Source organism: Labrus mixtus, chromosome 12 (assembly GCF_963584025.1).
Source record: "Labrus mixtus chromosome 12, fLabMix1.1, whole genome shotgun sequence".
Taxonomy (NCBI): Eukaryota; Metazoa; Chordata; class Actinopteri; order Labriformes; family Labridae; genus Labrus; species Labrus mixtus.
In genome coordinates this window covers 7,459,703-7,472,766 of record NC_083623.1, presented here as the reverse complement: position 1 = coordinate 7,472,766, position 13,064 = coordinate 7,459,703, and the positions used below count along the sequence as shown (strand labels likewise).

The 13,064-nt window shown below is 43.1% G+C and overlaps 1 protein-coding gene across 1 annotated transcript; it reads right to left on the bottom strand.

The window, feature by feature from the left end:
- Positions 1-431: 431 nt before the first annotated feature.
- thbs1b (thrombospondin 1b) lies at positions 432-12,384 on the bottom strand. Its single transcript, XM_061051744.1, has 23 exons — positions 12,163-12,384; positions 11,909-11,987; positions 11,158-11,717; positions 10,843-10,918; positions 10,419-10,502; positions 10,161-10,270; positions 9,617-9,742; positions 8,613-8,709; positions 7,541-7,714; positions 7,206-7,382; positions 6,937-7,110; positions 6,700-6,827; positions 6,417-6,569; positions 5,925-6,143; positions 5,660-5,767; positions 5,085-5,244; positions 4,835-4,953; positions 3,841-4,075; positions 3,466-3,693; positions 3,059-3,330; positions 2,871-2,968; positions 2,637-2,776; positions 432-2,507 (listed from the first exon to the last, which is right to left on the bottom strand). The coding sequence occupies exons 2-23, from the start codon at positions 11,970-11,972 to the stop codon at positions 2,500-2,502; spliced, it is 3,510 nt and encodes a 1,169-aa protein (XP_060907727.1). The 5' UTR covers positions 11,973-11,987; positions 12,163-12,384; the 3' UTR covers positions 432-2,499.
- Between the last annotated feature and the right edge of the window lie 680 nt (positions 12,385-13,064).

The following is a 13,064-nucleotide window of genomic DNA, read 5'->3' as shown; positions in this document are numbered from 1 at the left end:
CAAGCAAGATCTAGACTTAATAAACAATGGATCGAAACCTGGATCAAAAATATAAAACGGCTGCAATATGACCATAAACTATATGAAACATGGACATCATCTCAGTGATGTCACCTTTTGGTTTCTAAAGTGCACTTTTGAAGCCTGTCACTAGTGATTGCCATATTGAAAATGCTATCTCAACCTCACTTATAAAGTTTGTATTGATTGTATTGATCAAATTTGTGTTTGTACAAGTCTGTAAATATGTTTATTTCTGCTGTAAAAAAATGGTATTTAAGAATTGGGTGTGTATGTGACTTCCAGGGCTTTTAGAGGCAGCCTCAAGTGGACAATCAAGGAACTGCAGTTTTTTGCACTTCTACATTGCCGTCATTTTTCAACACCGGAGGTTGCCGCTTGAATGTGACAAATAGAACAGACACAATTGGGAATTTTAACAACTATTTATTATCTTGAAGTATGTAACAAAATAACCGCTATGAAAAAAAAAACAGCATTTTCTCTTTTTACATCTAAGAAAAAAGTTTACAGAAAAGCAAAACTAATTGTACAAAAATAATAGTAACATCGATACACAATAACAAAAAGAAGGTAAAAACAATAAAGAACAGAACATCCTCACGTCAGTGTGCAAACAGTTTATACAGATGGACATGTGCCCTTTAGCAAGGCAACACATCCTGATAAATTATTTAAATAGCATTTTCCTACACACACACACATACACACATACACACACACACACACACGCACACACACACAAACACACACACACACACACACACACTATACAAAAATCAAACTCTTTCAAACAGCTACAACAAAACAGAAGAATAATTTACCTGCTAAAAACAGCATTGGACATATGATAAAGCAATATTATTCATAAAAAAGAAATCTCCCATTGTTCTGTAAATCTTACCAGGGCAGACCACAGGTTTGGGAGATTGTTGTGTTTTAAGATAGGAAATGTCTTGACTATTTACAGCTCAGGCTACAGTAGCACTAAAATGTCCATCATTTCAAATGAATATGAAAATGTACTTAGGTTGAGTTTTTGTTTGATCAAATTGTACATCAGCAATGAGGTAATATTTGTACATCAAAGATTTCCTTTGTTTTTCATCTCTCTCTGAAGAAAAGGCACACAAGTCTCATACACTTCATGCTAAAAAAGCTCTATCTTAAGAATAGCTAATTCACTTTGTACAGCAAAGGTAATACGACACTGACAAGAGTATACATAATGTTTCTGAAACCTAGCTTTACCTGATTTTGGGTTCAGTTTTCATTGTGATGTTGGGTGGATGTTTTTCTTAAACTTATAATCAAAGCATTTAAATTTATTTAGCTGCCTACATTGTAGGCAAATGTCAATAAATTACATGTATTTACATATTTTTTTTTCAAATTGAAATCCTCATAAACTGAGGGATTTCAATTTCTTCATTGACCAGGGTTTCATGTAAGATGGAGGTTATTTTGGAGGGAATATTGGCTCAGAGATCACTGGCCGGTGCAATTTGTCCATGAGGATATCACATCATAATCCTTATATTTTTTGTTTTTGATTGATATTTGAAGGCTCTTACTTCCATCTTACCCTGAGAGTTGTTTAGTTAACAAGAAAACATAAACAAAGCGGATGATACTTGTAAGTTCAAAAGAGAGCCAACCCCCCCCAAAAAATGTAGTTCTTTTTCAATCTTATCTTCTACAGAGATTCTTAGGTAGAGGGGAACAGCACTTTCTGGTCCCATTCATGTCCAGTCTTCCACATACAGTACACCATTGAACACGAACATTCACAACAGTATGTTCCCCTTATTTCTACTTTGTTCCACACCCAATAGCTTCTGGAGTCGCGTGTCCTCATCAACAAAGATTCCTTGAAAAATGTAACTGCTGTCTTCTTCCTTTGAGTACTCAAAAGTTGTATTGTTCAGAATCTACATCCTGGCAGATCTGATAAAGTGAATGGAATAATCCATCAGTTTTTTCTTTGGGATGTCCATTCACAAGGTAAGGTAGAAGGACACAAAGGCTAAAGATGGCAGACTTAAACAGAAACAGAGAGAGATGTAAAGTCTTGGAAGTGCATAGTCATCTATGGGGAGCATTCCCCCACAGAGATAAATGAGGTCTTTCAGAGAGCGAGAAAGCAGGCAGAATTCGGATAGAAAGGTGTTTCTGTCCAATTGGCAAAGGTAGAGGGCTTGTTTTTTTTTTTACAATTTTCCAGAGCTCTCTCTGCTGTCAAGATGCTAAGGATGCTAAGGGGCTCTCTGATCCTCAGGTAGTCTACAGGCAGGTACTCTGTCCGAACCTGCTTCAAGCTACCTTAAGGCTGACCACATGCCCTGGCCCCGTCCAAGTGTGCGAACCGCAAAAGAAAAGAGTTGCGGAGATTTCTGTCCCTGGACTTTGCATCAGAAAATACAAGTTCATACTTTATACAAAAAAGGTGCAATCCTCAGAGCTTCCTGCGCCGTGCATTTAGACATCTGTTTAGAAAAAGAAACAAAGGAAGGGAGTGAGTATGGACTCCTCAGGGACACCATTTGTATGAGCAGGTGGTCAAGTGCATGCAATTTTTACAATCAGAATTGAGTTGACCTTATACTAATCCTTACCTCTGCATTCATACTTGAGGTCTGAGAAGTATACCATCTCTTGAGAGAAGACAAAAAGACCTAGCCTGCCGCCCGCATATGTCTTGTCATAGATGCTACCAGAGTCTGCCATGATCTTCTTGCCCTCATACATCACAACTCTTTGGAAATAAATGAAAAATTACATCTGGTTAGGTCCAACACAGGGGAATTTGAGTAAACTTCTATGTGGACTACTAAAAGTCCTCCACTCACCTAATAAGTCCTGTTCTCGGTCTGTGGATCAGATGCCATCTGTATGCGGTGAAGTCTTTCCATCCAACGTTCTTAGGGTCATGCCAGAGAGTGCGGACCTGAACATTTGGATATTAAGAGCAAGTTTTTACATTTCCCTGATTTAAAAATGTGGAAAATGACCTCCAAAACATCAATCAATTTCCTACCTGTCCTGGGGTATTCCCTGTGTGCCAGAGGGCATTCCTTAGGTGCTCTCCGGGGCCAGTTGTGGAATTAACCACTTTGATGGACAAGCCAGAGTAGCCCTGAGCCTTGGTAGGTTTATTTGACCAGTATGTCTGCGTAATCTGTTTCCACATCACTACATAGAACCTGGAACTGGACTGGTAGCCAAACACAAAGCCAGCGTAATCATCGTCCCTCTCTGTGTTGATGAAGAAAGTTCCACTGAAGTCCACAGAATTGAACTCGTGGTAACCTGGTGGAAAAATGCAAGGAAGAGGGCCAGAATTTTAATATAAGAATCATTTGATGTACTTAATAATAAGTGTGCTGTCCTTGGGTAATAAAGGATGCATGCTCTTGACAGTCAAAGCACATTCTTACGACTCACCAACAGCGATGCCGGGGTCGCAATTAACAGTCTGCACCAGCTCTTTGCCCTGGTGGCGGACAACCCAGTTAGGATCAATCTGAGAAGTGCCTTTGGGGTCCAGAGGAACCATCTGGAACTTGCGGAAGTCAGTCTCGCTAATGTCAAAGTTCTCCGGACACACGTCGTATATGTCAGGAACATTGTCTTGATCGAAGTCATCTTTGCAAGCATCTCCACGACCATCGCCTAAAAAAATACATCCTCATTTATTATAAGACCCAATGTGTCCTGAAGATCTCTAGATAGAACATAAGTCTGTTTTTGTTTGGTACTTTAGAAGCATGTGAAGTCTTTGAAGGAACTTGTGTAACGGTAATGGTAAAGTTTGCTCACCATCAGAGTCCAGCTGGTCAGGGTTGAAAGCCAGTCTGCAGTTGTCCTTGTCATCTGGGATGCCATCGTTGTCATCATCATGGTCACACGCATCTCCCTTGCCATCTTTGTCATGGTCAGCTTGGTTAGCATTTGGAATGTAAGGGCAGTTGTCCAGGTTGTTCTGGTGTCCGTCCTCATCAATGTCTTGGTTGCTATCACACTTGTCTCCCACACGGTCATCATCAGAATCCACCTGGGATGTTACAACGTTTTAGTGTCAGGAGTTTGAAGTTAAAAAAAAATAGACATTGATAACATTTCATCTGCTATATTTTACTTCACCACAGTTCTGGAAGGGGATGGAGGGGTTAAGCAGAAATAGGATGTGGTGATATGGTTTACTGTGTAGACTGTAAATAGGTTATTTTTGTGCTGCTTTTCTTGTCTTCAGAACAACAAGTAACAACTGCTTCATCAAGAAATGTGTCCTTGGCCTTTAATTCAAGCATGCAATTCATTTTTTTTTTAATACTAAATCATTGTAGATTTAGACTCACCCCGCCTTTCCCCACCCCTATTCTAAGTCCCGTTTTCAACACATTCCTATCTCCCAGTGTAGCATGGCACAGGTGGACTGAGAAGGCCCATGGTGTGTAGACAGGGCATGCACACAGCCTGGGGCCAGCCCATTCCTCAGTAATATCCAGCCTGGGGCCTCTTCTTTCACATTAGCCAGCTAACGTCAATGGGCCATTGAAAAGACCCCAAGCCCCCCACAACGCCTTATTGAACTGATGTACCCTTGTGCTCATACAGGATTTAGTCCACCTTTACATGGCGTGATAAAGCTTAGAAAGCTACACAGGGCTAATCACTGAAGCTCTGTCTCAATTGAAAGACCAATATATGCTGAGCTACAGAGAAAAGAAGAGAGATGAATTTGGATTATTGTTGTTGGGTGAGGTGGAAGGAAGTGGGTAAAGGGGCTGTGTACTTGTTTAAGTCAACACACCTGATCAGGATTATGTTCTAGTGGGCAATTGTCGCACATGTCACCCACTCCGTCCAGATCTGAATCTCTCTGATCCACATTGTACACATATGGGCAGTTGTCCTTCTCATTTAGTATGCCTGAGAAATAAATGAAAATATAATATTACAATTCTGGACATAAATATGTTGATCAAAAAGCATTACCCAAATTCAGCACAGGTATAAAGATTTTCCAAGAACTTTCTTTTGTACAAGTTTTTAACCCTCACCATCTCCATCGATGTCAACAGCACAGGCATCTCCCTCTCCATTGTTGTCTGTGTCCGTCTGGTCCGGGTTACTATTGTAGGGGCAGTTGTCACAGCGATCACCCACATCATCGCGATCATAGTCATACTGCCTGGGGTTGTACACGAAGGGACAGTTGTCCTGTTCCAAAAAAAAAAAGGCAATTGGGAAGTTGAAAACTGATTTCCAGGAGCAGTTCTTGTCATTTGGGCTTTACAGGGACGAATTGGTGGGAAAAATTAAATGTACTTTTTGGTCCTGTCCTAAATCTGATGTTGGGATTAGCAAACACACAGTGAAGCCCCTTCAGGGCTGAGCCTTAGTGTTGGAATTTGTGGTTTTGGCTCAGGTTGGGAGATTTGCTTTCCTGCTGAGCCCCCCCTCCCACCAACCCCCCTCAGCCTCCCTTTTTATGAGACCAGATGAATTATGAATGAAATATAACAGTCATCAAACACACACACACACACACACACACACACACACACACACACACACACACACACACGTCCTTGTTCAAACATATTTATATCTACATCTGGAGTAATTCACTCACCCTGTCGTCAGGAATGCCGTCATTGTCATCATCACTGTCACAAGCATCTCCAATTCCGTCCTTATCATAATCTTCCTGCCCAGAGTTGGGGAGGTTTGGACAGTTGTCCTGAATAACAGAAAACACAGAAAACAGTCACACATTATATAAAATATACATGTAAATCAAGAAAAAAATAAGTTTCTTAACTATCATTATCATTTTCTCACAGAACTGTCATAACATCAAAGATATTGTTTTTTTTTTTAGCTCCACCACAGCTTACCTTTTTGCAGTGGTACGTGGCGTTTTCCACACAAACCAAGTCAGCATTGGGCCACCCATCCAAATCGGTGTCCTCTCCACATATATGGCCATTGCCAGCGTAGCCAGGCTTGCACTCGCAGCGGTACATGGGATCGGCAAAGTGTCCAAGGTAGTTACAGCGGGCGTTTTTGTTGCAGTCATGGCTTCCATCCAGGCAGGGATTACGGGGTGTGCACACCTGGAGAGTGCAGAGGGATGCATAGTCAGAATCACCAGCGATCAAACTGGCTGTGCATAGTCCAAATTCACAACATTCTGTTCATACAAAGGCAGACTTTCATCACAATGACTTAGCATGGTTCTGCCCTGGAGACACAAGTGACTTGTACAATACTCCAACTATCCCTGTTTTCACTTTTTATTAATTTCTTATCAACTTATTATTCTTTTTTCAAATCATTTGCCTTTTCGTTGTTCTCTCATTGGCAACTAACTACAAGAGTGTGCTTGCCTGTTTCTTAGCGGTAGCCTGCTCCACACCTCTCCCAAACGGCTGAGGTCCGGAGTAGCGAGGAGGGCAGGGCAGACAGTTGTATCCAGGATCTGTGTTCTCACACCGGTGCACACCGTTAAACTCAAAGCAAGCATCTGGAACCTCCTTGCACTGTTTTATGTTGAATGAAAAGAACCACCATAGATTATGAATTTTTGAGACTTGGTAGATGTTTCAAAAGACATCAAACTGACTGTATATTGCTAACAAAATCATAGAACAATGCAAAAGGAATTTTCACCTCATCAACATCTTTACACTTGATACCATTGCCGCTGTAACCAGCTGGGCACTTTCCACACTTCCAGGAGCCATCAGGGAAACTGGTGCACTTGGCTCCAGCAAAACATGGGTTGGACAGGCATCCATCTGAAAACATCAATATTGACTCATTATAATGATTTTTTTTTTTTTTTTAAAGTAGTGTAATACATTGGATCTCATTCGAGAAGCTATGTAAGTGATTAAAATGCCTTACCAACTGGGCAGGCTTTCTTGTTGCACAACTGGCTCTCTTTGGCATCACCGATACATTCTTTTCCACCATACTTTGCTGCAGGGTCATTGCACAGACGTTTACGAGTCTGGGCACCACCTCCACAGGTGAGAGAGCAGCTATCCCACGGTGACCAGGGTCCCCAGTTGCCGTTGACTAAAAGAGACAACACGGAAATATGATAAATTTCTATCCTTGCTGAAAACAGTAAAAATTAAACAACGTAGCGATTATCACATGGTTGGACTTACTCGGGCATGGAGACTTCTGACACTTCTCAGTTTGACGGCCCTCTCCCACACAGTCCTTGCCTCCGAGTTGAGGGGTGGGGGAGTTGCAAAGGCGGATACGGGTGATGACACCAGCACCACAGGTGACGGAGCAGGATGACCAGGGGGACCAATGGCTCCAGTTGCCGTCCTGCTTGACTGAAGGCGTTAAAGAGAGGTCAGAGGTCGGTTATCAGGAGGCAAAACGTTGCACCGCTGTGGCTCTATATCATTACATTACAAAACAAAAGGATCATGCCGATTATTAAATGGGGTTCGCTCATTTGTTTGGGTGAGGGTATGTTGTGTTAACTCACAGCGCTTGTCACACTCCTGGAGGTAGCAGTCACGGGTCTGCACAGAGGTACCCTCACAGTTGTTATTGATACGGTCGCAAGAGCGCCCACGCTGTTGGATGCCCCGCCCACATGAAACGGAACAATGGGTCCATTCAGACCAAGGCGACCAGCCGCCCTCTGCATAGTCGCTCACTGAGTAGAGGGGAGAGTGAGAGAATATGAGAGCGAGGGGAAGAAGGAGACAATAAAGGAGCTATTCCAGTGAGGCAGTACCCCTTCACAAACACCCCCCTAGTCTAAATGAGGAGGGAAAGCTCCTAAAGCGGAGGCTAATAATGTGGATTTAGCTGGGACTTTGGGATTGAAAGAAAGCCCTATTTTGAGAGAGAGGGCAGGGGACTAACACTCTGAGAGAGGTTGGCGAAACAGAAAGAGCCACTGTCCTCGGGATACATCAAGATGCCCCACTGGCTTATGTTTTCCCAAAGAGGAAACAGATTTTGCAAACATGGCCCTGGGTGTGTAATGACTTCAACAAGTGGCTGAGGTCCGGATGAATGCGGCTCCCTCTGTTTGTTTAGGTTTTAAAGCGGCACGACAGCCAAGCCTGCGTAGGTATGAAGAACCTGTCGCTTCTCCTCACGTGGAAGATGCCTCCACTAAACAGCCGACCCATTTTCCGTCCAACTTCAACCAATTTGGCAAATTACAGCGATTTCTACTTGAAGATTCAAAGATGTTTTGGAGCACAAAGTGCCAGTGTTCCAAACACATAAGCACCCTCTCATGTATTGGGATGTTATTGCAGTTAAGTCATCTCTGAAATTAGTGATTTTCTCTTGAATAGAATCCCTTCCACATTGGAAAAATATTTTTGGCTTTTTATTTTACAAAGAAAATAACGGCTCTTTTTATTGAACGGGCCAGCGTCTGAATGCTCTCTCTGTTAGTAAAGTTGTATACATTCTAGCTTAAGAGGACCATAAATACAGTAGCTTATAGTGCAGGTTTACATCACTGCAGTGATTGTACTTTCCTTAAGCTCTGCAGATTCTAGGCTTTATAAAAAAAGAAAGAAAGAAATGCTTACGTGTTCCGCAGGTTGGACAGCACTCTCCATCAGGAACTGTGGCATTAGAGCAGGGCATCAGGGGGCAGGAAATCTTGCGGCACACAGTTGCAGAGTTCTGCCAAAGCACATGGATACAAAAATATGATAAGTGAAGGTGTTGGGTTCAATCCCCAGCACTTAATAACATTCAGACACCTCAGAACAAAGTTGAAAGTGTAGAGCTGACTGTTACAAAAGCCTATTTGAATAAGTGTGTGTTGCAGGGTAATTCTTTTTATTCAATTCTTACACCACATCCGTGCGACTAACTCATTAAATTCTCTGCTTCGGTCTCTCAGTTTGCGCAGATCTTACCGTGCCAGAAATAAAAAGCAGAGTTTTGGCTGAGAAGGGAGACCCCCGCTGACAACAACCTGCTCACTGGGTCAGCAGAGGTTGAGAGTGAAGCCAAAGACAGATAATGGATGTTGGTTTCAGAATGAAGCTGGATTCGGGCACCGAGCCCCGAACAAGTAAAGCCAGCCTGCCATCACAGTCTGTGTGGTTGACCTGTGAGGAGCTAAATGGTACCAACTGTCTCTAACTATGCATGCTCTTGTTCTCCCTCCTGGAGCTCATCACTGACAGGGAATGAAGGAGAAATATAAATATTATAGGATGTATTATAGGATTATCTGTGATATTCAGGGATCTGTCCTGTGAAGTTTTTTTCGCAAGGGAAGATTATTCGTAAACACTTCTCAGAGCCAGTGTGTCTCTTAATTACAGCAATACATCACTTAAAGTCTGGTGGAGTCCCCCTGGGGCAGACTCGAGTTGAACTTCTGACAGCAGACCTCTCATTACAACAGTAAATGCTGCTGGCCTAGCGCCAGGGCTTCACCCTGCTAATTACCGACCAAACCTGGTGAGTGGTCTTCACATACAAGTGTGTGTGTGTGTGTGTACAAAGAAGTCAAGGGCATGGAGTGCATCCCCTCAGACTTGTTCTTCAGACACAGAATCCACACTGGAGGTCTCACCTGACAAGTGCACTCTGTGCAGTCGTCGATGGTCCACTCGTCTCTGTTCTTGTGCACGATGCCGTTGTGGATGCAGACACCACTGTGAATGCCGATGCGGGTGTTAATCAGCTTGTTCTCGTCGGTCTGGGAGGGAGGCGTAGGAGAAAGAGAACACACACATATGTTGGTTGGTTGTTTCCCAATTAGCTGGCAAATACTATCTGTCCTGGGGTCTGCACTAAAATGTATGACATACAATAGAACTTGGAGCACATTCAGAGCATAAAACTGTAAAAAATAAGGATGTAAGTTTATTGCTGATTATGAGCATAACATTAGGGGGGGTAAGAGAAAATATGTAGCAGAACGTTATTTTGTTTTAGAAACAGTTACTTTTAATGAGATATAAGCAGATATAGAAAGTAAAATTTGCTACTTAATTTGACCGCCAAGTCAGAGCTAACATATCCCACAGAGACAAGACACTCACAACACACACACACACACACACACACACACAAAGGCAAACTGGCAGCTGACATTGTGCAGGTTTCCTTCTTACCAGCCTGCGGAGTTCATTGGACAGCTCCTTGACCACCACACCGAGGCCCTTCAGCTCCTTGAACATGCTGATCAGGTCATCACAGGAGAAGCCACAGACCATCTGTAGGTCTTTATTGGGACAAAAACACAGGGACAGCGGTCAAAGATAAATATAATAACTCTCAGTCTTAGACTAGTCTGGTCAGTTGCTGTAGGCAAGAAGTCTGATCAACAGACGAAAGCCATGCACGTCCGACTTGAAAGCAGCAGTAATTACCTTTAGTCTTGTGTCCAGTGTACTCTGTTCTGATGGCTGAGGAGCCATTCAAGTTCTCCAGGATCATAGTGTCCGTCGTGATGGCTAGACAAAGAGACATGAACGGATCACATATCTGCACACTTGTCTTCATGGTTGATTTATAATGAGAAAAGGAATTGTTATTAAAAAATCGGACACATCCCACACTGCTCTCAAATGAAATGAAAAGTAATACAGCACGGCTTAGTGGACATACTTAAGAGACCACAACACCCTGAGATATTTGAAAATGGCATTCCTGTGTTACAAGTGGTAACTGTTCTCCCAGGGAGGGATTTATGTAGAAATCAGTATGCAGTTTTAGTGTACACACATTTGTTTGATAAGGACTTGACGGCATTTGGAGCAGATGGGTGAACACAGAAGACGTCTGGTTACTTACTGCTTTGGCATCCTTTGTTGCGCAGGATGGCATCCAGTGTGGTTCCAAACACAAACCGCACGTTTTGAAGGACCCCCTGCAACGATCAATGTTCAGTTTAGGCTATAATCCGCTGCGTCAGCAAATAAAACCGCTTATCATTGCATGGATTAAAGCGTCGAGATAACAATTCAGTCCTGCAATTTGTGCGCTTTTACGCATCTTGACAGAATTGCGCATTTGACTAAAACTCTCCGCTGACAACATTAAAGACTGCATTGCATCAGTGATATAAAACATAAAGCTCAATCCAACGTCTGTGCTCCGTGCTCTCACCATGAACCTTTCATTCACGGCTCCCTTGCCAATCCTGAGGCGCGCGCTGGCCGGGGTCTCCAGTGTCAGGATGCTCTGGATGGGCGCATCCAGCTCGGCTGTGTTCACCTCCTCACATCCCGCGAACAGTTGCGCACGGTCCTCCTGCACGAACAGCGTGATATTCTTCCAGTGGCCCGTAGCCAGATCCACATCCTCAATGGAAACCACCTGCTGCTTATTCTCGGTGGAGAAAACGATGTCCAAGGTGTTCGCCTTGCCGTTGGAGACTATCTCAAACACGGGGCCGGAGCCGTCTTGCTTCTCCACGGTCAGGAGGCTTCCCCTGGTCCGTTTGAACTGCTTGAAGTTGAGCAGGAGGAGGAACCCCCTCTCGGCGTGAATGGAATCGATCAGGTCCCTTAAGGCGCTCTCGGGGACAGGGGGGATCAGGTCCGGGTTCAGGATCTTGTAGGCGGGGCTGTACGGGTCGTCTCCTTTCACCAGGGTGACCCCGTGGTTCTTCTTGGGGACCTGGACGAGCTCAAACAAGTCAAACACGCTATTGTCGTCTCGCGACTCTGCGGGGGAATAATAACAAGGAGTCAGCCTTTGTCTGGCACTGAACCGGATCTCTGTTGTTTTCAGTTTCAAAACATAGAGAACTTTCTAAAGAAATGCAGAAATGTCTAATCTCAAAAAAAAAAAAAAAAAAAAAGGAGCTTGCATTCTGCAGAGCTTAATTTAAATCACCCAGCTGAGCCGAACTCACCTGCGATCCGCGCACTCTCGCAGGTCCAAAGCATCAAGAGCAAAAAAATCCCTGTCAACTTCATGGTGAAGCCGGCTGCCTGTGACAGAAAAAAACGAAAAAAACTAATCTAACCATTTCAAACTTTAATGTCAATGTTAACAAATCAAGCGTGCAACAGGTTGAAATTCACAAATTAAAACCACAGTTCAGCAATTAAAGCCAATGCAGCTACAGAAATAAAGAGCAGCCCTCAAAGAATATCTGCAACTCACCTGCTTAACAAAAACAGCAGAGCAAAAATAATAAAAATCCAATACGTGAACAAAATCCAGCAATAATCCTCAAGTATGAATTGATAGCGAGTTATTTAAAAGAAAAAAGTTCCTCCGTGCAAAAAAAAAAGGGGGGAAATAATAAATTATTTCGTTTCTTATTCGTCCTCTTGCATGAAATCTTGTCCTTGCTGGTTTCGGCCGCTAAAAACTCGCTTTTAAGCCGAGGGGGACAAAGTGCTATTTAAATAGTTTGATGCCATTCCTAAGAAGTGGCCTCGTCCAATCACGGAGAGGGGTGAAAAAGGGACGAGCTTAGAGAGAGAGAGAGAGAGAGAGAGAGAGAGAGAGGGACTTCAGTGTGTTGCACCCAGACTCTTAATGGAGCAGTGTTTCCTCTTACAGCTTCCATCCATCAGTCCACAGATTCAGAATTCTGTCTCAGGGTTTCCCATAAGCACACCACTGGGTACCGTTATAGTTCTATGATATCCCTGAAGTGACTCTCTGGTATGTAAACTGAAACTAAATCACCAAAATCATACATGTCATCATTGCAGTTCCCTGTGGCATCAGCAGCTGCAATATTTCTATGCAGTTTATTTAAGTGATTGTTTTCTTATCTCAATTTTACGAGGTACTTTTTATGTTTTCCAATTCAGACAGTGTTCAGTTTTGTGTAATTAAATAATAGAGTTAGCGCTTGACTTTATTTGGAAGGTTTAAAAAAAATGCAATTTCCATGTCCTGTTACTCTTATATCAGGTCTGAAGAGCTTCAGTAGAGACTTTCAGTGACTCCCAGCTGGTTGCAGTTCCAGCTCTTACCGCTAGGAGCCGACGTGAGTGCACTGGAGGGGGCCTGAGGCAGTAGAAGGGAGTTCTGCAGCACACTTGAACTTA